At 43.4% G+C, this 26,288-nt stretch overlaps 1 protein-coding gene across 2 annotated transcripts in view; it reads right to left on the reverse strand.

Moving 5' to 3' along the window:
- Positions 1-26,086, reverse strand: part of LOC138769060 (indolethylamine N-methyltransferase-like) — a 48,916-nt gene extending 22,830 nt beyond the window's left edge. The window contains exons 1-3 of one of the 2 annotated variants that reach the window (XM_069947240.1): positions 25,906-25,961; positions 9,958-10,155; positions 4,610-4,817 (exon numbers count right to left, since the gene is read on the reverse strand). In XM_069947240.1, the coding sequence (XP_069803341.1) occupies positions 4,610-4,817; positions 9,958-10,108 (359 nt within the window). In that variant the 5' untranslated portion in view covers positions 10,109-10,155; positions 25,906-25,961. Of the gene's footprint in view, positions 1-4,609; positions 4,818-9,957; positions 10,156-15,899; positions 17,576-23,207; positions 23,416-25,905 lie in introns of those variants that run through there. The other variant, XM_069947239.1, reaches the window with a different exon arrangement.
- Positions 26,087-26,288: the final 202 nt, after the last annotated feature.

The raw sequence follows: 26,288 nt of genomic DNA on the forward strand, positions 1-26,288 counted from the left end.
GCACAGGAGCTTTGTAATTGCGACATGGCCTCCATCCTCCATTCCAGCCTCTAAATGGCGCTCTGTCCCTTTGGTGACTTGCCCTGTGCCCATATGGCACATTATGCCCACATGTGGGGTATTTTCGTACTCAGGGGAAACTACCCTACACGTTTTGTGTTCATTTTCTTTTTTAACCCCTTGTGGAAATGGAAAAAAATCAAGGCTAGACCAACATTTAGTGTAATTTTTGTAAAATTTTTACTCTAAATCATTAATCTTGTCATGTTTTTTCATTTTCACAAGGGGCTAAAAGATAAAAAAAAACATTTAATGTGTAGAGCAATTTCCCCTGAGTACGGAAATACCCCACATGTGTACATAAAGCGCCATGCGGGTGCAGGGTAAGCCTCCGAAGGGAAGAAGCGCCATTTGGTTTTTGAAGGCTGGATTTGGATGGAATGGATTTCGAGGGGCCATGTTGCATTCAAAAGGTCCCTGTGTTGCCAAGACAATTGAAACCCCCCACAAGTGACCCCATTATGGAAACTGCACCCCTCAAGGAATGTAACAAGGGGTGTAGTGAGCATATGGACCCCACTGGTGACGGACACAAATGTGGAACAATGTGGCGTGAAAATGAAATATTACATTTTTTACACTATAATGTTGGTTTAGCCTTGAATATATCATTTTCACAAGGGGTTAAAAGAGGGGAAAAAAACAAAATGTGTAGCGCAATTTCCCCCGAGTCCGTAAATACCCCACATGTGGACATAAAGCACCATGTGGGCGCAAGGCAAGCCTCCGAAGGGAAGGAGCACCATTTCGTTTTTGAAGGCTGGATTTGGATGGAATGGATTTTGAGGGGCCATGTTGCATTCAAAAGGCATCTGTGTTGCCAAGACAGTTGAAACCCCCCACAAGTGACCCCATTATGGAAACTACACCCCTCAAGGAATGTAACAAGGGGTGTAGTGAGCATATGGACCCCACTGGTGACGGGCACAAATGTGGAACAATGTGGCGTGAAAATGAAATATTACATTTTTTACACTATAATGTTGGTTTAGCCTTGAATTTATCATTTTCACAAGGGGTTAAAAGAGAAAAAAACACACAATATGTGTAGAGCAATTTTCCCCGAGTCCGTAAATACCCCACATGTGGACATAAAGCGCCATGTGGGCGCAGGGCAAGCCTCCGAAGGGAAGGAGCGCCATTTGGATTTTGGAGGTTGGATTTGGCTAGAATGGATGATGAACGCCATGTCGCATTTACAGAGCCCTCGTGCTGCCAAAACACTGGAAACCCCCCACAAGTGACCCCATTCTGGAAACTGCAGCCCTCAGGGAATCTAACAAGGGGTGCAGTGAGGATATGAACCCCTTGATGACGGGCACATTTGTGCCGTAAAAGTGAAAAAATGAAATTTTTCCCTTTCACGTCACATTATTCCACATTTGTGCCCGTCACCAGTGGGGTCCATATGCTTACTGCACCCCTTGTTAGATTCCTTGAGGGGTGTAGTTTCCAGAATGGAATCACTTGTGGGGGGTTTCCAGTGTCTTGGCAGCACGAGGGCTCTGTAAATGCGACATGGCCCTTGAAATCCTTTTCAGTGAAATCCAGCTTCCAAAAGCCAATTGGCGCTCCTTCCCTTTGGAGGCTCGTCCTGCGCCCCCTTGGCACTCTATCGCCACATGTGGGGTATTTCTGTACTCGGGAGAAACTGCGCTACACATTTTGTGTCTTTTTTTGCCTCTTATCCCTTTAAGAAAATGAAAAATTGAAGGCTAGAACAACGTTTTAGTGTAAAAAATAAATTTTTCTTTTTTCACGCCATATTGTTCGGAAAATCTGTGAAGCACCTGTGGGGTCCAGATGCTCACCGCACCCCTTGTTACATTCCTTGAGGGGTGTAGTTTTCTAAATGGTGTCCCTTTAGGGGTGTTTTTTAGGTTTTGACACCCCAGAGCCTCTGCCAACCTGAAGTGGTACAGTCAAAAATGACCAAATATAACGGAGGCGTTGAAATTCACTAGGCGCTCCCTTATATCTGAGGCTTGTGGTTGCGTCAAGTAGCGCAATAGGGCCACATATGGGGTATTTCTATAAACTGCAGAAACGGGGCAATAATTATTGGGGTGCATTTCTCTGGTAATAGGTTTATAATTGTGAAAAATATTGGATTACAATAAAATCTCTGCAGAGAAAATTAAAATTTTCAAATTCCTTACACACTTAGCTTTTATTTCTGTGACTCCCCTAAAGGGTTAAAACACTTTCTGGATGTGCTTTTGCAGAGTTTGGGGGGTGCAGTTTCTGAAATTGGGTGCTTTGTGGGGCTTTCTAACATACAGGCCCCTCAAATACACTTTAAACCTGAACAGGTCCCTAAAAATATCTGATTTTGAAATTTTACTGAAAATTTGGAAATTTGCTGCTAATGTTTTAAGCTTCCTATCGTCTAAAAAAAACGAAAGATAGTTTAATAAATGCCGCCAACATAAAGTAGACATGTTGCTAATGCTATTTAATATATAATTTATGTGGTATAACCACTTTCTGTATACGCAAAAAAGTTTCAAAGTTGGAAAAATGCATTTTTTCACATTTTTTCACATTATTTGGGTTTTTTTCATAAAGATTTGTTATGAGTATCGACTCCAATTTACCAGAAATGTAAAGTACAATATGTCACGAGAAAACAATCTCAGAATCAGCCGGATAGGTAAAAGCATCCCGAAGTTATTAATGAATAAAGTGACACTGGTCATATTCATAAAATTTGTCTCTGTCATTAAGGCCATTTCAGGCTCTGTCCTTAAGGGGTTAAGCTGGAGACAGCTTAAACACCCAAAGAGATGAATACATGGGTAGGGTCTTGCATTTTGTTTAAGCCTTAAAGAGGTTATCCAGCGCTACAAAAACATGGCCACTTTTGCCCCGCTCTTGTCTCCAGATTGGGTGGGGTTTGAAACGCGGTTCCATTAAAGTAAAAGGAGCTTAATTGCAAACCACTGGGTGTGAACTGGGCATGTTTTTACTCTTGTGTGACACACCCGCTTGCTTCTCAGCTTCCGGCAATGCAGGAGTTACACTGAGATCTGCTAGACTTGATTGCTGCAGCTGTGCAAGTCTTTTGATTGACCCTATTCCATGGGGATCCGGACCAGGCTCTTGATCCTCATAAAAGAAAGCTGAGCCAGTCCTTCTCTGCTGGCTATTAAGGTTCATACCCTGATCCCAGCTCCCCCTGTCTGTTCCTGCGATCCGTTCCTAATTCCTCTGCTTGCTCGACTTGTTACCTGACCTTTGACTATCCGATTGTTTCCTGATTTTGTACTGCATTGCCTGTTTGGTTCTGACTTGGCTCCCTAACTTTCCTTTATTGTGTTTGTCTGTCTGTTGTGTTCTGTGTGCACGTATCTAGTACAGGGAACGTTTTTGTGGTCGTCCGCGGCTGCTTGGGGCCGTTTGACACAAGAAGGTAGGGACAGAGGGTGGGTTCAGTATCAGGGCCCACTGTCTCGTCTTGTCCTCACCTCCCTGTCCTATAACCATAATTGTGGAATCCACCAATACGTCTTTAAATTTTGTTCAAAGAAACGTAAATTATTTTCAGCCAATCTTTTAAAGTGTTTCACAGCATTTTCCCTTCGATTTTTAACGCTCTTTGCCTTTCGGCATAAATAGCACAGAATTTTCGACCCGTATCCTTCTTCTACTACGATATTGCCACATATATATAATGTTTTTTTACAAATGTCACATGAATGAGCTCCGGCAGATTCACAACCACAAACAACGCAACCTGCTTTACTGTCTCCGATAGTTGCTTCCCCTTCTTAGGCGAGTAACACTACAGATGAATGGCTCAATAAGGAAAGCAATGCTCCGGCAACTTGTTCATTTCATCATTTCCCTGAAAGGAGTCAGGGATTTGATGAAATTCCTGACTTTCTTCAGGGAAATGATGTAAAGGCGTGATAATTTCATCATTTCCCGGGATTTGATCAAACCCCTGGATTCTATCATTTCTCTGCAACATATGCATGTCTTGCAAAAAGCCAGAGGCCCAGATTCAGCAAGGTTTTTCAACACATCATTTCCACCATTTTTTTTTTTTAAGAAACAACAGTACATCAGGAAAATCTTCTCCAACTTAAGGTTGGATGAAAAAAAAAAAAGTTGTCTGTTCTAGATCCATCGAAGACTAAGACATTGCTCCTAATGGGGCTACCGCTTTACAATGTCTACTGCTGTCCTGGGAGAAAGACTCATTTTACGCCTCTAATCCACCGGCGTCCATTGATGCCGCTGATCCACCAAAGCATAATTTAATGTCACTAATTTAGCAATGTCCACTGCTGTCCTGGGACAAAATTGAATTTACGCCGCTGATCCACCGTTGACATTTTCCAACTTTTTCAACTTTTGACACTGTCAGAGAAACAGCTGTTGAAAAAAATGGTACTCTGTAATTGTCCCAGTATTGTAGCTACTATAGTTTGCCTGTTTTAAGGAGATTTGTTTGTATGCGATTCGCAAATACTCTTAAAATGAATTTTTGAGTGATTGGCTGATCTCTAATAGGTATCACCAAAAATGTGGACTAATATCTCACCTGTTCCCTCCTAGCTCTCCATGAAGCTTTGTGGCATGTCCCCAGTCAAACGCTCCTGTCCGTGTGTCCAGCCATCTCTTTAGCTCCAGGATGCATTGGTCATTGATCTTCAGCACTATGATGTGTTTGAAAAACTCACAAGCTGCAAAGAGATGATGGACCATGGAACCAAGGCTGAGGTCAATCAGGACATCTCCATTAATGTGACCTGAAGAAAAAAAATATTTTCAAATAATGAAGCTTCTAAAATTTTAAATTTAAATTTTAAAGATTTAATAGAAAAGTAATGACTTATTCTTGTATAGCCTCCAGTATAAGATGTAATCTGATTTTGCAATACACAAAGAAACTGAAAAACAGCTGAAAAATCCTGTTCTACAAAGATTGGATTTTGTTTCAGTAGTTTAAAATGTCTTAAAACTATATTTAAAGAGGTATTCCGCTCAAACAAAACTTTTCATATATTGCTGCCCAAAAAACTGTGTGTGAGCTTTTCCCTCCACCCCCTCTCTCCTGAGACAACTGCAACTTTGTAGCAACTCGATAATGCCGGGAGGGACAATCACAGTAAGTTCATCAGCAACTTGACCTCATATCAACCCTCCCAGCAAAGAAGCTACAAGGTTGCAGATACAGGCAGCCAGAGACTTGTTTACATCAGCCGTCTTGGAAGGAAGAAGGGGGAGACAGAGAGAAAGGCTCACATAAAGTTTGTTGTGTTTTCAGCAGAAAGCAGCAGCCCAGCCTCACCATGGGCAGCAACATATGAAAAATTATGTTTGAGTGGAATACCCCTTTAAGCGGTTCTCAACTTTGGATTATCTCTACTATTTAGAATAGTTCCTTCATAGTCAGCGGATCATGAAGTGTCCCCAGTTGGCGGATTGGTTGTAGACATCCTTACTAAACATATACCGGGGAAAAGTGCCAACTGCGGTGTCAGGACAGGGAGGTACAGGCACGACAAGACAGTGGGCCCTAGGTCTGAACCCACCCACTCTCCCTACCTGCTTGCCTCAGTCGGCCCTAGGCGGCCGTGGACAACCACGTTGACGTTCCCTGCGCTGAATACGTGCACACGGAACAAGACGGACAAACAACACAAAAGAATAGTCAAGCAAGCCGGGTCAAAAAATCCAAACAGGCAATGCAGTACAAAATCAGCAAGCAAACGGGTAGTCAAAAAGTCAGGCAGGAGGTCAGGTATCAAGTCGAGCAAAACAGAGGGATTAGCAGGCCCGTTTCTGCCATGAGGGAGAATGAGGATGCCGCCTCAGGCGGCAGATTTTGGGAGCCTGCAGGGGCGGCAGAATCTTCCCTGCTGCTGTCATTTGCAGCCCAGTGTGCTGTGTCCCTGTGCTCTGTCTCAGCTTCCTCCCCAAGCAGTGTCCGACATCTGTGTAATCTGTGGCAGAGAAGCAGATAGTGTTTTGCCTCAGACAAGGTTCCTCCCCGCCTGCAGGGGGCAGTATTCTGAGAGCGGACAGCTGCTCACACAGGCTATCGATCTGTTCCTGGCATGCAGCACTGGTGGGCAAAGTTAAAAACTAAGGTGAGTGTAATCCCTGACACTCATCTATGTTACAGGGCAACCAGGAGATAAGTCATGCAGAGAGCAGGAAAGCCGGGCAGTAGAGATACAGCTGCTCTGCACTACTGTTCTTTGTTGTCAGTGTCATCCAAGGGTTAACCCCCTCCCTTCCTCCTAGTTGTATAGAAGGGCTCTGCTTCTCTCATGCAGTTACTGTGTCCTGACTCCTATAACATGTTCTCAGCAGTCGAGTCGGGGGATAAAACAGTAAGGGGAGAGTCTGTCCATAGCCCACAGGCTGCTCAGTTCTTACAGGGCAGGCAGAAAACACAGGCTTAGGACCATAACAATCTGTAAGTCCTGTCCTGAACCTCTTAGATCTCCAGCACTTCCCTCACTGCTCCCCTCATTTGTACACAGACCCTTCATCATGGCAGAGACCTCATATGTACAGTGTGTATACCAGTGCATGCACACAAGCTTCAGCTGCTCTATATTTCATATTTGCTGCAGTTTTTTTAAAGTATTTTTCTGCTGTAAACTTGCAGTTGTCCTGCTGTATCCAGACAGCCAGGCTGCCACTTCATGCAGAGCAGGTAGCACTGGTGTGCACAGCCTCATCATTTATTATGTCAGAATCCAGCTCTCAGCCCCTCTGTTCTATATGCTGGAACTTGTAGTACAACACTTACAGCTAAAAGATAGTTCTGGTTCCTTACAGTAAGAGACCTATGAGGTTCTGCGGCATCTGAGATGTGTAATGAGGTTCTGCAGCAGCCGAGGTGTATTACAATAATCTATGTGCATTATGATATCTGTATAGCACTGCTCACCTTTAAAAATAATGGCCTCTTACTTTATAAAGACATCATCTTTTAGCTGCAATTGTTGTACTACAAGTGCCAGCATATAGCACAGCTGCTGCAGAACATCATAATACAGCACAACAACTACAGACCCTCATAATACAAAATGACAAAATAATAAGTTTATTGATAGCTGGGGTGATGTGGGAATAGTTGCTACATAATTTAATCTAGAGGCGGGGGGGGGGGGGGGGCAAAATTTACATTTTTGCCTCAGGCAGCAGACAAGCTAGAATCGGCCCTGGGGATTAGGAGTGGGGATCGCAGGAGTAGACAAGGGAAGCTGGGATCAGGGTATTAAGCTAATAACCAGCACTGGAACTCTGTCTTAGCTTCCTTTATATACTGAACCAGAGCCCAGTCCGAATCCCCATTGGACCGGCGCTCAGATATCCAGGTTCCAGATAGGCAGAGATTCCTATCAGTCTTAAGACCTACTCAGCTGGAAAGATCAAGTCTCCTAGGAAATCAGATTAACTCCCGCATTGCCAGATAGCTGAGAAGCAAGCGGGTGTGGCACACAGAAGCAAAAACAGGTTCAGTTCACACTAGGTTACAGCACAATCCTGACATGCGGCTTGTCTGTAGAAGGAGGAATCAAGGGACCAACAGTCGTGCTCAAAAATTTACATTCCCCGGCAGAATTTTTGCTTTCTTGTCCTTCTTTTCACCCATAGTTAGTGGTCGGGTGAAGTCAAACTACTGTGTTTTCTGTGTTTTTTTTTAATCATAATGAAAATCAAAAACAACCAAATGACCCTGATCAAAAGTTTACATACCCCAGTTGTTAATACCCTGTATTGCCCCCTCTAAAATCAATGACAGCTTGGAGTCTTTTGTGTTAGCTGTGGCTGAAGCACAGGACTCTCTTAAAAATAGTGGTGTGGCTCTTTCAAGATGCACAATAAGAAGAAAAATGGTCTGCAAGGTCGAAAAGAAGAAAGCCATTATTGTGCAAATGCCACAAAGTATCTCGGCTACAATACACCAAAAAGCACAGAGACAAACCTCAAACTTCTGGACCAAGGTAATTTGGATTGATAAGTCCAAAATCTAACTTTTTGGCCACAACCATAAAAGTTACATTTAGAAAGGTCTCAAGCAGGAAACTTGGTCAAAGATGAAGGAAAGATGAATGCAGCATGTTACCAGCAAAAGTGGAGGCAAATTTGCACTCATGAGCCCGGAAACTGCGCATGGGACGTACTTAGATGTTCCAACATGACAAAGATCCAAAACACAAGGCCAAGTCGTCCTGTCATTGGCTTCAGCAGTACAAAGTGAAGGTTCTGGAGTGGCCATCTCAGTCTCCTGACCTCAATGTAATTGAGCCACTCTGGGGAGATCTCAAGCATGCAGTTGATGCAGGAAAGCCCAGGAATTTATTGGAACTGGAGGCTTTTTGCCAAGAAGAATGGGCAGCTTTACCATCTGAGAAAATAAAGAGGCTCATCCACAACTACAACCACAAGAGACGTCAAACTGTTTGATGTACAGTATTAAGAACTGGGGTATATGAAATTTTGATCAGGGTCATTTGGATATTTTTGGTTGTCATTATGATTAAAAAGGGAAAACACAGTAGTCTAACAATAAATAGCTTCACCCAACCACTAACCATGAGGGTGTGTGTGTGTGTGTGTGTTATCATTCATATTCTTTAAAAAAGGACAAGAAAGCAAAAACTCTGCTGGGGCATGTAAATTCCTGAGCACAACTGTATGTACTTAGGGGAAAACTACCTACTAGGGTACTCCAGTAAAAAAAAAAAATCTTTTAAGTCAACTGGTTTCAGAAAGTGCCAGAGATTTGCATTATACTTCTATTAAAAAATATCACGTCTTCCAGTACTTATCAGCTGCTGTATGTCATAGACATAGATATGCAGGACATACAGAAGCTGATAAGTACTGGATGACTTGAGAATGTTTCTTAGAAGTCAATTACAAATCTCTGGCACTTTCTGACACCAGTTGTTTTGAAAGAAAGAACATTTTACTGGAGTTGCCATTTAAGGCCCAAACTAGCTGCAGCACCAAGGCGCTATAGTACTGGTGATAAAACTATCATACAAAGCTCATATATTTCCATCATTAAATATCCATACAGTTCTGGTTGCCAATTTTTCCCCATTTTCTATCCGGTTTGGGGCACCATGAAGAGTTCAGTTTGCTGCCAAGTGATCTTTGGTTCCTTACTGTTGCCAAAACTCACTGCCCTGCTGATTTCCAATGTTGCGTCTATTATTGCCTTGTACCCATATTACTATGTTGTGCAGTGCTCCACAATACTCTACATCAGAAAAAAGTAAAAGCTATCGCTAACCAACCCCCCAAAACAATGCCACCCAAAGACTATGGTGACATGATGTTCAAAAATAAGCGTCCGCCTTTTCTATTTTAATAGGCGTCCCTTTTTGCTGCAATTTAATTGACTTTAATGCAATGCACTGAAGTCAATGGAATGATGGACGTCCAATGCACACAGTGTATAAAATAACGGACATTGCCTGCGCTGACATCGAAATAATGATCATGCCAATAATTTTCTGAATTCTTTTGCAAACAGTGGACGTTATTTTTTTAGTTGTTCACACAAAGTTTTTCTCTTTTCTCCGTCCTTTGACCGGTTTTACTATTAAATTCAATGGACTTTTCAATTAAACAGCTGTAATTTTTTCATTTCAAAAACAGAGGAAAAACGTAGTGGGAACATAGCCAAAGATTACACTCCTGAAAAAAGTTGTCTAGTAGTTTCTAATGTGGTAGAAGTTACAGAGGGAAATTGATTCCACTGACATCAGAGTGATATGACTGGGGAAATGCAGATCACCCCTCTGATCTCTATCACACCAAAAAAGAAAGTTTACGCTTTTCATTTAGTTATTTCGAATTTACAATTGTTCTATAATAAAAACATCAAAAGTATAAAACCAATAAAACGGTACCTACCTTTAGAGAATGTTTTTGCAAAATTTTCTATTGGAAACTTTAAGGCATCCTCCTCAAAGGCCATATCAGGTTTATCTGACACGTAATGCTCCAGATGTTGTCTGGAATCAAAGCCGTGTACATGGTAGCGCTTATAGGTGCTGGACGCCATTGTCTAATCCTAGACAGGTTACACCGATGCTCAGTGTCTGTATTCAACTGCTGAGAATGAATGTATAAAGTATCAGTAAACATTACTTATAATATCAAGAGTTATTGTCTTCATGCGCCGGTCATGGGAACTTCTGATCAAAAATTCAGTTGAAACCACAATCATTGTTAAATAAACAGCTCAATTTTATGGTTAACCCTTTCACGATCAATGGGCATTGAGGCCTCTGTGCCCAGGTCATAATGGTCCTATAAGCTGAAGTCCCTATGTCTGCCCCCTCTCCTTTGTCTATAGAGGGAGAATTCTCTGTCTGGAGCTCTATAGATGCATGTATAGATACATGCCGACCGCAGTATCTATAGAGTTAACTGTCAACATCAAAGCATGGCTCTGGTGCTGACAGTTGCATCGGGTCCCATTGCAGATGACACAGTCGCAGCTTTTTTGCCTGTGTCATCTTGCATCACATATTCACGTCTCTGCAGCACCGGGCATAGGCTGCAGTGATGTTAATTTATAGTGGAGCGGCAGGAGCGGGTTAACGGGTTAAGATGATACACTGCGATAGCTGTCTGTACAGCACAGTGAGTGAGGAGGCAATGGCTTCCAGAACGCAGCACAGTGACTAATCAAAATGGCTGCATGCAGGTAGATAATACACTGCAATAGCCATCTTTTCAGCACAGTGAGTGAGTGAGGAGAAAATGGCGTCCAGAATGCAGCACAGTGACTTTTATATGAGATGGTCATGTGACTTTAGCAGCCAATGAGACCCCTACACCTCAGCAATGACGTTTCTGCTCTGCACAGATTGGCTGGCAAAAAAAGGCGCTTGAACGCTAGCAGTAAAATGTTCGGTTCAGTTCGAGTTCGAGAAAATCGAGATGTTTAACTCGGACCTAACTTTTCTCGAACAGTTCAATCAACACTAGAGAAGATCTACCAGATCAACCAGAGGTCAACCCCCAGCTCGTATCTATCTGGTTTTTGTTTAGTTTTGCCCCTCGGTTTAGGCCCCTCGATTTATTCCTTCCCACATAGTTGTTTAGTAATGTAGTTAAAATTAGATTAGTTAGTTAGGGATTTGAAACATGGACTAAAATGGACTTACGCCTCCTGTACATATATTGCTCTTAAGGACTCTTGATGATCAGTTATTTGCACTATGGACAATTGGATTATTGTCTACTGCATTGTTTCTATTGTTGTTTTTATTGTTGATTTAAAAAGTTATCTCAGTTATAATGTATTCTTATAACTTATGCTGTGCCTTAACAAACGTCCAGTCTTTTTCTCAAGGTGTTACACCGTAAAAGGCTTTTCTCAAGTGGGGGGTCACTAGGGGGTTTTACTGTTGCCTACACCCTTCGCAAAAGTCTGTACTTTTTGTGGTCTTATTATGGTGAAAGTAGTATTAGGAGTTTACCACTAGATGTCGCTGTTAGGGATGAGCGAACCGAACCGTTATGAACCAGATTCGTTACGAACTTTGAGAAAGTTCCTTGCGAATCTATTAAAAATAACAACGGTGATGCAAAATGGTACTTTTTTCACAGAATACACCAGAATACAAGGGATTATTACTCCTATAATCCCTTGTATCCTAGTTTTCTTTGAATATCAAGATGTGTGCCATCACCCCTGTTAGGGTGAGACCTTAAATTAGTCTCCTCAGATATACCTGGGTGCTGCCTAATCAAAAATGTAATGTGACAGCTGTCTGTGAGTATTAACCAAGACACATGAAAGCAACTTCAATGATCAAACTTATCGAATTTATTAAGGTAAAATCAGTTCACATCTTCACAATCAGGTTCAAAAAATAGAAGAACTCCGTTTAGCTGCAACAACAAAAAGTTAATAAAAAAAGTCCAAAAAAAAAGTCCCATCACTGTCCCAGAAACGGAAAAAGTCCAAAAAAAGTCTCATCACTGTCCCAGAAACAAAAAAGTAAAAAAAAAGTCCCATCAGCTGTCCCATCACTGCACAGTTAAGAAGAAAAATGTTGGCGTCTCATTGGGTATCTTGGTGTCTCAGACCGTGCACCCCAGTGCTGATGTCTGGTCCTTTAATTATGGGCAGGGGCAGTACATGTCTGTTACTGCCTATTGGATCAACATTCCCCCAGAAGACCACCAGAAAGTTAGCCCATTCTTGCCACTGTCACCTCCCCGGAGCTTTAGGGGGCCAGTTCTGCACAAGTTCTGCCTCCACCAGCTTGCAACCATTCACCGCTTTGACTGCAGTCCAACCTGCCCTGGTGTCTTGCCAACGATGTCAGGCCCGGCGCTCTAAGGCTGTCCTCCATTTTGTGAGCCTGGATGAACGAAGCCACAGTGGGCAGGAGCTCCTCCGGACAATCAGGGAGGAGAAGGAGATATATGAATGGCGGACCCCAGGTCAACTAATGGTGGGAAGTGTTGTAGCAGACAATGGGAGGAACATTGTCTCTGCAGTGCAGCAGGGAGTCATGCATTTTGTATGGCACATGTAATAAACCTCATAGTGCACAGGTTTCTTCGAACATGTTGTGCCAATTGTTGATCCCTTTTGAGGACGCTACTCTGTGAGCAGGCATCAAGGACATCATCTGACTTGTCCGTATTCTGGAAAGTGCGGTAACCAACATTATCAGCAAGGATTCCCAGGCCACCACTCCAAGGCTGACAATCCTCCTGCTCCATGACTAGTCTGTTCTCAATAATACTGGCCTGAGTGCAATCAGGTACTGCCTCCTCCTCCTCCTCCTCCTCCTCAAATAGTCTCTTTTTAACCATACTGGGCTGTTTGCAATCAAGTGCTACTGCCTCCTCCTCCCCCTCCTCCACACTGGGTCCAATACAGTACTATTACTGCTGCTAGTTCCACTGTCAAATGTCTGTTTTCCACCCTACTGGGTCCAAGGAACTTTGTGTCCTATGTCCCGTGTAATCACTCACACCTTGGCAAATTTTTTTTCACTATTTTTGCACTTTGATTTTTTCCACTTTTTTCATTGTAATAGCAACTGCAACTAAATGAAACTAAAACTTATCAGACTCCCACTATTGTAGCTGCAAATATTCTGCCGTTATTGCAAGGTTCGTTTTAGGTTCGGTTCAGCCGAATCCGAACTTCACGAAAGTTCGCTCATCCCTAGTCGCTGTGTTATGTATTAGTGTATGGAAGCTGCACAGCTGAAGGATTGCAAAGGGTTATTGTGTTTATGTGTTACCAGAATCTGTAGACCAGTAGGATTTCTGCTTTCTTCTTTCCTATCACCTCTCCTCTCTGTTCTTCTATTCCACTCTTTTCACCCAATCACAGCGCACCCTACACGCTGTAGAGGAAGTGAGTCACACAGGAGACAGGAAGAGTAGGTCAGTCTTAGCCAGTACCTCACATGGGTAGGATGCAAGACAGTACACTGTTGCCAACTTTCTCACAAGTACCTATACCAAGCGCTATGCGCTGTTAAACCTCTCAGGAGAGGACTAGCCAAAAGACAACCTCAACCCACGCTGTGGACAAGTAAAACTTACAGTGCAGGACACTATCCATATTAGAGCCACAGAGCCAGGAACTGATTCAGACATAGCAAAATTGCAGTAGCCTATGAACCCTGTCTCACAGCGGGGGTGTCAGCAGGGAACCCTCAGCATTCCACTCAACCCAGGTAACAAGATCTGGGACCTGTGTTACCCATTAGTACGGTTCGGCCAACGCTAGTGGGCATAACGTAGTGTAAAGACTGAAGTCAAAGGTCAATACACAGGAATAGGTGTTCTTCTTACTCTTATTCTACTTATTCTTCTAAGTATTCTACCTCATCCTCCAACATCCCGGCAGAGGACAGTACTACATGGGTTGAGACTCTCATGGCATCCTCCTCTCTGCTACTCTACTTCTTTTCTTATTTAGTACAACACAACCAACACAACTATATCCTACAGTGCACTTATACTACAGATCTGGTTGTTCTATTGCCAAGTGTTATTGGAACTTTGTCAAGTGTGTTTCAGAGACTTTCAACTAAAAGAACCTTATACTGCCGCTTCTGTATTACCTGCTGCACATTTACAAGTAGTAAATCAACTTCACTTTACTTCAAGAGTCTGTGATTATTCGCCACTACCTACATAGCATACACACCGCAGCCTTGGGACACTTCCCCTTTCTGTGGGTGGCGGGTCCTACTATCCGGGAGGGTCATTATACTGCTCTGGCCACCTGTGACTACATCATCTGTGATACTATCCCAAGGGATCTTGTAGCAACCCGGCAGGACACCAACCACAGGGGAAAAGGGTACAAACGGCCTTACACTCTAAAAGCAGGTACAGTATGCTATCACACCTGTATGCCCACCAGGTACTGGCATCCCGTGAGAACTCATTGAGGTCCGGCTGTATCCCGGCCATCCACCACAGGAGTGGTGTCACACTACAACACCTAGCAAGTGACTGGCCGTCCTCCTGATATAACACCTCCGGGGGGCACACCACACAGGTACCTCCTAATTCTATTGACAAATTTTTTACAAGTTACTTCGGTTTTGAACTGTAATGCTTTTACTTACGAGGCTATGGTTGATGCAGAGGCTGCTGTCAGTCTTATTCATGCTGCCGTTGCTCTATAACTGGAGGCTAGAGTTAATTCCTCTGTGTTCTCCCTTTTTGGTCTCTGGTGATTTTACCCCTATGACTAAAGGGAGAATAAAGTTTTGTACCTCTGAAGTCATTTTGAAGTCTGCTTACTGAAAAAAATGTCGTTTTTTTGTCATTGAAAAATTTACTGGTTTTAATTCTTGGTTTACCATGGCTCCATATACATAACCCGTCTTTGACTGGAGAACTACAGAGTTAGTCAAATGGGGGGACTCGTGTAGTGCTCATCTGAACCTTGTCTATCCTCTGATTTGTACTGTGAATAATGACATTGATGTTCCAGATTTTATTCTCGACTACAAAGATGTCTCTGATGAGGCTGTTGCAGAGTTTCTACCACCGCACCAAACCTATGACTGCAACATCAGGTTACAGGTACCCAGTGGTTTTCTAAGATTGATCTTCGTAGTGCCTACAATTTGATTCAGATCAGGGAGGGTGACATGTGGAAGACAGCTTTTAACACAAGGGAATTGATTATTTGGTGATGCCCTTTGACCTGAGTAATGCCACAGCTGTCTTCCAATGTTTTATTAATGATATTTTTAGGGATCTCTTTGGTCATATGTCTGGATGATATTTTCCCCCAATTGGGAAACTCATCTTGAGCATGTAAGGGAGGTCCTTTCCAGGTTGCGACAGAACCGGTTATGTGCTAAATTGTCTAAGAGTCAGCTTGGTGTCCAGGAGGTTTCTTTTTTAGAATACATACCGTGATTCCCCAAAACCAGAATCCTGTTCCACACTGATGAGGGGCAACACCCCGAAACAGCTGTCTATGGTTGGATACCTGGCCTTGGTTTTTCCCTTGTCATTACATTGACTTATAGGGCCACTTAATATGGTGGTTTTGGTGGTTTCCCTACAGGAGCCACCCCTTGGCTGGGTCCTTCCCGGAGGGACATCTGGATAGTCCTGTGTTTTGAGACTCTTAAATGAGGCTCCACGGGCTCTTCTTTTACATATTCATGTTTCCCAAGGAGCAATGCACCTAGGATTTAACCGGCGGCCATCAGTGATCTGTTTCTCTTATCCCTGAAAATAAGACAGTGTCTTACTTTAATTTTTGCTTCCAAACATGTGCTATGTCTTATTTTCAACCTCTCAAAAGAAAAAAAGCATATGCACAAAAAATGGTAGCACATCACAAAAATCTTTATTATAACACTGACATAGATACAAAATACCACATAAATAAATGAATGTACAGGAGTAGTAAAATGAGGGAGACAACACCCCAAATCCTGCTCTACATTAAAAACACTAAAATGTCACCATAAGTCCTGCTGGTGTTCCAGCCAGGGCTAATCTACCACTCTGACTCTGGACTGTATGTACAATAACAAAAATCCAACATCTCTACCTAGACAGAGACCCAGTAAAACAAAATATAACCACAAATAATGGAGCATAGGAAAAAAAAAAGAAAATTGGAAAAGATCACCATATACAGTCCAACAGAATGAGAGTCAGATGGGATAAGAAATCACCCCACGCGTTCCGCCGTCTAGCAGCTTCCTCAGGGATGTGTCTTATTTTCAAGGGATGTCTTATTTTTCCATGAAAAAGAATTCACACTTTGTTGAACACAAAAAAATGATCATTTACTTTATACTGTATAGTAGTTGTCATCACAAACCAGCATAACCAGACAACCGCACAACACCCCCTCCCTTTGACGTGGTGGAAAATGGTGGTGGCAGGGGTCTTAGGGTCCTATTTCACGGGCCGATGAGGGCCCGATCAACGAAGTAAACGAGCGCCGATCTGCTAGATCGCCACTCGTTTACTGGGCCTATTCTACGGCCCGATGATCGTTACCGATGTCCTTGCAGCCCTTGCAGCATACATTACCTGTCAGGTCTTCTGCTCCGCTCCATCCTCCTCCCCGGGTCCGGCGTGCTCCATCTTCAGAATGGCCTGTCAGCTGACAGGCCACCCAGCCGATCACAGGCCGCTGGGGTCCCGGCCTGTGATTGGCTGAGCGCTCCGCCAGCTGACAGACCATTCTGAAGCCAGAGCACCCGGGACCCGGGGAGGAAGACGGAGCGGAGCAGAAGACCTGACAGGTAATGTATGCTGCTGCTGCTTCTCAAATCGTTGGTCGCCCGCCGTGCACCGCTATTCAACCGTAGCGATGCCCAGTGTGGGAACGATGATTTTAGGTCTGGCCCTAAATGAACGATCAGCCGATGACACGATCATCGGCTGATCGTTCTCTCTATTTCACAGAGCGATAATCGTCCGAATCGGGCCGAATGGGGCACAGAAAAGGGAGCCTTCGACTTTCTTTAAAACACCCAGAAACAGCAGCAGCATGGAGGAAACTATAGAGCAGTAATGTACAGTGTAAGCTATGAAACCAGCATTCAGGTAATTTCCCAAGACAAATATTACCTACTTCTCCTTGTGAGCTACAATGAAGATTGTGCCCCTATAGTCAGTAAGGTCACTCACAGCCGTTCTCTTCTTAACCTTGCAATCATCAATAACAAATCCTTCTCCAACTAGAGCTTTCCTGACAAAATCCTCATTATATGTGAAAGCATGGAGCTTGTCTTTCCCAACTGTGAAATATGTCATATCTAAACACCCAAATAATATGAGATGTCCTCCAGGTTTCAGCAACCCTGAGAACTTCCTCAGATATCTAATGTAATCATCTTGGTCTGTGCATATTACATCTAGAAGCCAAACACTGATGATACAATCGGCCAGTGGTAAGACTATCGGTTCGGTCATATTTTCCTTCTCAGGGTCACATTTCACTACATGTTGAGCGGCTGATCTCACTTTTCCTTCATGTTCCTGAAATTGGTCACTGAAAGAAATAGGAAAGAAAGAGGACAGTCATTTTCTTACAGTAAACCTGAATACATCAAAGATCATTATTTATCGCTGGATTATTGGTTTCAGTATTGATGGAAAGACTTCTATTCAACCAGGACTGGTGTACTGAGGAATTCTGGGCCCTTCTAATTGTACCCCTTAAAGGGGTACTCCGACATCAGGTAAAAAAAAACATGCTATTGAAGCAGATACCATTACTTAACTGTCTGTCTTTTGTCAACTGTCTGTCACGCCATCAGTGAGGTTACAGCACCTGCTCATCGGTCAGCATTAGGCTGTGTTCACACTTGTTGGAGTTTCATTGCAGTACTGTTGTGGTACTGCATCATCTTCACAGAAATAATGCAGTACCGCAATGAAACTGCAATCTGTAAATATGCTGTAGTTACTCTTCTCCTCACTCTCCCTATGCCTGTTTTCACAAATTTCCCTGTTATTTTGATGCGAATTGCAGAAAAATTGTGCAATCTTTGCAGGGGTTTTGTCATGATTGTGCAATTCACTGAAAGATCACATGGTGCAACAAAACGTCATGTGTGAACTCAGCCATGTGGTGAGAAGAGTAATTGTACCATGCTATGCATAGGAGCAGGGAATACACTGATGAGTTATGTCAGCAGACTCTAAAGACACTAGACTTTTGAGATAAGTAATCTTGAGAAGTGGAGCTGCAGTGACTTGGGGGTCTGTGGTGGTAAATGTGGCATCCTATCCAGATAACTGTGGTGCTCAGCTGGGAACATAAGAGAAAGCCCTGTATCCATGGGAATGAATATCCACCTAAGCTACCATGTGGACACAGAGTGACAAATGATCAGGGATTACAGGCCCACATAGTGTGAGAGCTAGCCGTCTGGGTAGCCCTTAAGAATCCTAGCAGGTTTGCATTAGAGATTCGGGCCTTTGCACTGTGCTATTCTACTGACTTCTACTGGTAAGGTAATGTATCTACTGATTCTACTGATACATTACCTCAGTTACTTGTGCTTTGAATTCAGAGGTAGAAGAATTAGACGACAGCCCAGCACAGGTAGAATTTAGATCTGTGTTCCACAGCCACTTATTTGCCAGACATGGCTAGGGTATCAGTATATACAAAAGACTTAATAGTTCCACACATGAGCCCTGGCCGCCTGGCCAGGCCCAGGAACAATGCTCTCAGCAGGCTCTCTGGAATAATCAATAATCACTACGGAACACACTCTCTGGACTGACTGACCTTTAGCTAGTTTCATCCCACTACATTAATCCCTTCAGGGGGGAATATAATTGGACAAGAAACATAATAACCCATTGTGATAGTACTGTAGCCCCTAAGGTAGCTGGCTCAGGGATTGGCTAAAGTGTACTGTAAAGAACAGTGAAACAATTCATATAATCAATAGGGCAATCAGTTAACCCTTACATACTTTTGACCTTTAGCCATGCAAGGAATACAGTGATGTCTGGTGGTGGGAGCGGCATTACACAGTCTTCAGTCTTAGAGTCTATAACACACAGTACTGACCTATATGTGCTGCTACAATAGCAGTTTACACCCGCTCTAGGACATTGCAATATGGCCCTGGAGCAAGAGAGAGAGCCGAGCAAATGGGGAGTGCTGCATGCAGGCTGGATGTGCCTGTCAGGTGCCTATCCCCGACCCCCCAGCCATTATCCTCCTGAGGAAATTGCATCAGCAATGATACTAGAGGCTAATGTGGAATTTTACCTAGCGATCTTTTTTTGTTACAAGTTTAAGTATAGACAGTCAGTGTAGCTGGGTACTTTCCCAGGTTCCTATATATTCTGCCAGTGTTTAACACAGCCAAGTGAGACAGTCAGACTAGCAAAGCTGGGTAGTTTCCCAGGATTCCGCATAGCACTAGAGATTTCAGAGTCAACTCTCAATTGAATCCAGTGTGTCGTGCAGTTAAGCCACTGTGTATAGTAAATAAGTGTTTGGGTCAACATACCCCATTGCTACATCAGTGTGTGGCCGCTGTAAAGCCAGTGTCTAGCTGTAAAGTGCTGTAAAGGCAGTGTGTACTGTAAACCAATCCTTGGGTAAAGTTAACCCATTGCTATACCAGTATGTTAGTGGTGTCAAGACACTGTGAACTGTAAACCATTCTTTGGGTAAAGTTAACCCATTGTTATACCAGTGTGTGGCTGATATCAAACCAGTATCCAGTGAATCCAGTGTGACGGTGCTGCTTGTGAAGTAAACCCAGTGTTGCTGTTCAGTGGAGTTCCTGCTGTATTTAATAAAAAAATCTTGTGAAAAATATGAAAGTCCCCATAAAACCCGTTCCAATCCAAGTCTAATTAAGTATTCAACCCCTTCCATTTCAAGTGAGCCCCCAGTAGTTTACATAAACCCAGCAATATGTCCAAGCTTGCCAAGAAAACTAGGCTTTCTGAGGGTATGGTAAGTGGTAGCAGCCAGGGTGGCCTCAGTGGATCGCAGAATTGTGGTAGAGTTGATGAGAAATGCAGTGGAGGAAGGTTACATCTACCATTGAAACAAACAGGGCAGTCCAGCCAGCCTGGTATTGTGGACTGGCTCCTTCAAAGTTCGAGCTCTATGTCAGGCAGTACCCAAACCTGAGACAGCAGTCAACAGAAGGGTCGCCTGAAGTAGTGCCACAACTATTCCGTGGCAAGACCAGGATGTATCCTCTGCCACAGCTCTTGTCGTGTCCCAGACACAATACCACTTGCCAGGCCTGGCAACGAGAGAGCTGCTGGTGAGCATAGCACTCCCCCCCCCCGCACTCTCAGCCACTCCAATCTGAGGATCTCGTAGAGGAATTGCCTGACAGGCAAGACCTGGAAGAAAGCCTTGAGATTCCCAGAGTAAACAGGCTCCAAAGGAGTCAGGAGAGCCAGGCAGAAGCAGCTTCGGGCCAAAGTATTGGATCCTTCCATATTCGTATGGAGATGGGGAGCTTGGGAGAAGATACTTTTATCCCAGACTATGATGACGATGATGTCACAGACAGGATGTGGAATCTGGGTACCACAGATGTCATCCTCGGCATCATTGTCAGGGGATGACACTGTATTTTTGCCACTGACCCAGCGTCAACTCCCATCAACAGCTCTTGGGTCCGGAGGAAAAAGAGGGAGGTGGACAGCTTCAGCCAGTCCGTGTTGGCAAGGCCCAGTCACTCAAGTACCCAAAGTCACTGGCAGCACTCCATAACAGGCTAGCAGAATTGTCTGTGGACATCATCCGGAAAGCTCATATCCTGCCTCCACGACCTTGTCTAGTCATCACGCCATTGTACCCCCAGTCTGAGTGGCGTGCCAACACTGCCAAACCCAGCACTTTCAGGCTGTCCTTCACCTGTGCAGCCTAGGTGAAAGAAGCCACACTGGGAATTAACTTCTTGCAATAGAGAATGACATTGCAAAGTGGCTGACTCCTTGGCATTTGCAGATGGGCAACATAGTGTCTGACAATGGCCGTAAGTTTCTGCACTGCAGCAGGGAGGGCTCATGCATGTTCCTTGCATGACCCATATGCCGAACCTGGTCGTGCCTAGGTTTCTCTGCTTCTTGCCAGAACTTAAAGATCTCCTGAAGATGTCAAGAAAACTATATACACAGTCAATCTTATGTGGCACAAAATGCCCTCCGCAAGATACAATGCCAATGTGGACTGCAGGAACATTGATTGGTCTGCAATGTGCCAAGACAGTGGAACTTGTCTGTTGGTCAGCCGCAATGAGTACGGTGTGAATAATGTCATACCCCTGCTTCACAATATGGAGGCCACTTTAAATAACATCATTGCAGAGGGTACTTGGGGCAGTGCAATTGTCTATGATGTTCATCTAAACTCGGAGATGGACCAATTGGTGCTGGAAGAGGAGGTATACGGCCAGGTGTTCCAAACACCCCCGGTTAGCATCTCTGGCCTGGAAACACCCAAGGAGATGGAGAAATCCGTTTGACCATAAGAGGATGACCATTTCAGACCTGTTGCAATTCCGGGCAGAAAAGCTTGATGTCTGGCTGCAGCTAACAGAGTTTGCTCTCACTCTGCTGTCATGCCCAGCCAGCAGTGTTTCATTGGAGAGAGTGTTTAGTGCGGCATGGGCCATTTTGATCCCCAGGAGGACCAGGCTGTCTTGCCTTAGTGCAAAGAGGCTTACAGTCCTCAAAATGAATAAAGCCTGGATAGGAGAGTTTTTTTGGGCGTAACCAAAGCGAGGGGGGGGGGGCGGCCACTCCCATACCCCATCAGGGGTTTCCCCTTTCCTGTTCATTTAAGCTGGACAGTTTAAGCACCCCAAAAGATTAATGCATGGGTTGCGTCTTGCATTTTGTTGAAGCATTAAGCCGGTGTAAACACACAAAAACACAGAAAAATGCAACAGCTCACCGCAATGGCAGGATACAGACCCACTACAGACATGAAAATAGTTAAAAGCAGCCCACCCAACTGCCAAAAAAAACCCTCCATAAAAATAATGAGGCTCTTGGTTACCACTTGAAAATGGTGTAAACTGCCCCACCACGCCCCGCCGGTGTCCATATGTATTCAGCAAGATGTTTCAACACATCATTTCCACCATTTATTTATTTTAAGAACAGAAAAATGGTATAGTGAGAAAATCTTCTCAAACTGAAGGTTGTATGAAAAACAAACAAACAAACAAACAGGTGTCTGTTGTAGAGCCTTTGAAGACTAAGACATTGCCCCTAATGTGGCTGCCACTTTACAATGTCCATTGCTGTTCTGGGAGAAAGACTCATTTTACGTTGCTCATTCACCAGCGTCCAATGATGCCAATGAAAAACTTTTGATTTCATGTCACTGATCCATCAATGTCCCCTACTCTCTGGGAAAAAGCGTCATTTGACATTGCAAAATCAGCAATGTCCACTGCTGTCCTGGGACAAAATTAAGTTTCAGCAGCTGATCCACCAAGGTCCACTGCTGTCTATGGCGGAATTTGAATGATTGACAGGCTGTGTAACATTAGTAAAAAATTGACATTTTCCATCTTTCGACACTGTCACAGAAACAGGGGTTAAAAAAAACTGTTAATCTATAATAGTCCCAGTATTATAGCTACACTGAAGCCAGTACTATTACTGATAACACTACATTAGTAAGTTATATAACTTGGGTTGATAGTTTTATTTAAATACAATTTTCTAATACTGAATAACGCCTTTAATTTAGAGAAACTCATGAATGAATATTGACTAGAGATGAGCGAACCCGAACTTTCGGCATTTGATTAGCGGTGGCTGCTGAACTTGGATAAAGCCCTAAGGCTATGTGGAAAACATGGATATAGTCATTGGCTGTATCCATGTTTTCCAGACAACCTTAAAGCTTTATCCAAGTTCAGCAGCCACCGCTAATCAAATGCTGATCGTTCAGGTTCGGATCGACTCAAACCCAAACCCAGATCGCTCATCTCTAATATTGACCTCAAAGGATAAATGCAGATTTTGGTACTGAAAAGTAAATTTTTAATGGTCTAAAAAGTAAGGTAGATTCAAGTCATGCTACCTAAATGTAGTGCAGATTTGCTTGATATCTTTTGCACAGTAGAAGCAATGACAATGGGTATCTCCAAAAATGTGGACTAATCTCTCACCTGTTCCCTCCTATCTCTCCATGAAGTTTTGTTGCATGTCCCCAGTTAAACGCTCCTGTCCGTGAGTCCAGCCATCTCTTCAGCTCCAGGATGCATCTGTCATTGACCTTCAGCACTATGATGTGTTTGAAAAACTCACAGGCTGCTAAGAGATGATGGATCATAGAACCACCACTGAGGTCAATCAGGACATCTCCATTAATGTGACCTACAGGAAAAAATATTTCCAAATATTGAAGCTTCTAAAATGTCAGTTCTCAAACATGACCGTAAAAAAAGTAATTGTGATCGGTTTGTGTTCATCAAACATTCCTGAACAAATAACAAACGTACAGTAGAAGTGTAAGTTTCAGCCTATGCACATGAGTACAGATTAATAGGCGCAAAGCTTAAATTACGCAGTTATGTACATTTGCAAGTTCAAATATGTCCGAAAATGATCATTATAACCATTCCGATTCCCAACAATTAGCGTATTGTTCATACAAACATATGAAAATTTATGAACATGTTCGCTCATCACTACTCCGTAATACCGGGAGGGATAATCACAACTTGAATAACCCTCCCATTATTTCAAAAAAGAAGATTACAATATTGCAGATACAGGCAGACATGGACTTGTTTCCATCAACCGTCTCAGAAGGGAGGTGGGGAAAACAGAGAGAAAAGCTCAAACACAGATTTTTGTGCTTTCAGCAGAAAGCAGCAGCCCAGAACTGGGGCAAGGAGACAGAAAAGGTAGGAGACAGTGGCTGCGGCTGGGCAACACACTGATTAGCTGGGCGGCAGAGCAGGAAGCCGGGACCCCGTGCAGCAAGGAGACAGGTAATGTATACACACAGCGGAGCGGGAGCCGATTAAGGGGTTAAGGGGCAGTTGAATTACATACTCGCAGCAGTCTTTCAGACCGCTGCGAGTATGTATTGACAGAGACCTGCCAGGACCTAAGCTCTTAGCGGATCTCGCAAAACTCACAGCGAGATTTCAGCTGCAAGTTTCCCTGTGTGAATAGTTCCTTGACAATCAGCTGATCATGAAGTGCCCCCAGTTGCAGGATCAGTTGTAGACATCCTTGCTGAAGATGTATTGGGGAAAAGTGCCAACTGGGGCTTATCTGTAGAAGGAGGAATCAGGGGACCTCAGGAATAAGGGGACTTCAATATATACTGGGGGCCTACTTGCAGGGAGAATGTGCTTGCTGGTGGTGCTTGCTACTGGGGGACTCTATACTGGGCAAACTTCCTGCTCGTAAGAAGTAATAAGCTAAAGATTATTGAGCTGGGTGGCACTGCATCTATTACTGCCATATGTACCCATTTTATTGTACCTGCTGTGTGGCAAAGTGCTCCATAATATTCTACATCAGAAATAAAAGTAAAAGCTATTGTTAATCAACCCCCCAAAACCATGCCACCCAAAGGCTATGGTGACACAACATTTATAAATAGGTGTTTTCTATTTTAAAAGACGTCCCTTTTTTTCCTCGATTTAATTGACTTCAATGCAATGCACTGAAGTCAATGGAATGACGGACGTCCAATGCACACAGTGTATTAAATAACAGACTATGTCTGCGCTGATGTCAATATAATGGTTATGTTAAACAGATTGGCCACTTTATAGTAAAATTGTTTTTTTGTGTAGTATAAGTAAGTGTACTTAAATTACTTTCTGGCAGCTGCTCTCTGTGTACGTCATTGAGCTAAAATCAGACTCCCCTCCTCCAGGCTGTGCTGTCCTGCTCTTTGGTGGGTCTGTCCATAAGATGGCTGACATGGAGGAGCATGTGACCATTCCCCGCCCCCTGTGTCCTCCATAGGAATATACAGGCTCAGTGGTTGACACTGGGGACACATGCTCCTCCATGTCGGCCATCTTACGGACAGACTCATCACAGAGCAGGACAGCACCGCCTGGAGGAAAGGAGTCTGATTTTAGCTCTATGAGGTACACAGGGAGCTGCTATCAGTATATACAGTGAGAACACTTGCTAATACTGAACACTAAACTATTTTACTATAAAGAGATCAACCCCTTTAAATATTTTTGGACGTCTTTTGCAAACAGCGGACGTAATTTTTTAGTTGTTCACACACAGTTTTTCTCTTTTCTTCGTCCTTTGACCAGTTTTACTATCCAATTGACTTTTCAATTAAAGACACACCCAAAAGCCAATCAGTCCACCAGACCTAGAATAATGGACCAACAGCCGTCACTGCCTTGACGGGCAACCAAACAGCAAAATGATGGACGTTTTTTCAAAAACAGAGAGGAAAAAACATAGTGGGAACATAGCCAAAGACTGCACTCCTGAAAATAGTAGTCTGGGGAGATTGTGCCCCAACAACTACTATGTGGTAGTACACGCCAATTTTTGCCATTATCGTACCAGACACTGGTTACTAGATAAATTCTAGTCTATAAAAACCAGAGCTGAAACCGGACAGGAAAAGAGAGTACAAATAACTGGTAATTCTCAGCCGGATAATAGAGGATGTAATAAGTAATTGCTCCACAACTGGAAGATCCATCATTCTCAGACGGGTTTCTAATGTTTTAGAAGTTACAGAGGAAAACCCCTCTGATCTCTATCACACAAAAAAAACTTCCAGTTATTTAGAATTTACAATTGTTCTATAATAAAAACATCAAAAAGTATAAAGCCGATAAAACATAGAAAGATTACGGTACCTACCTTTAGAGAACGTTTTTGCAAAATTTTCTATTGGAAACTTTAAAGCATCCTCCTCAAAGGCCATATCAGGTTTATCTGACACGTAATGCTCCAGGGCTTGTCTGGAATCGAAGCCGTGTACATGATAGTGCTTGTAGGTGCTGGACGCCATTGTCTAATCCTAGACAGGTTACACCGATGCTCAGTGTCTGTACAGAATTGCTTAGAATGAATTTAGTACAAATATGAGTAAACGTTACTTATCGTATCATGAGTTTTGGTCTTCATGCGCCGGTCATGGGAACTTCTAATCAAGAATTCAGTGGAAACAACAAACATCGTTAAATAAACAGTTCAGTTGCATGGTTAAAGAGACAATGAAGAAAAAAATCCAAGTTTTCTGT

The sequence above is a fragment of the Dendropsophus ebraccatus genome, chromosome 12 (assembly GCF_027789765.1).
Source record: "Dendropsophus ebraccatus isolate aDenEbr1 chromosome 12, aDenEbr1.pat, whole genome shotgun sequence".
NCBI classification, from domain to species: Eukaryota; Metazoa; Chordata; class Amphibia; order Anura; family Hylidae; genus Dendropsophus; species Dendropsophus ebraccatus.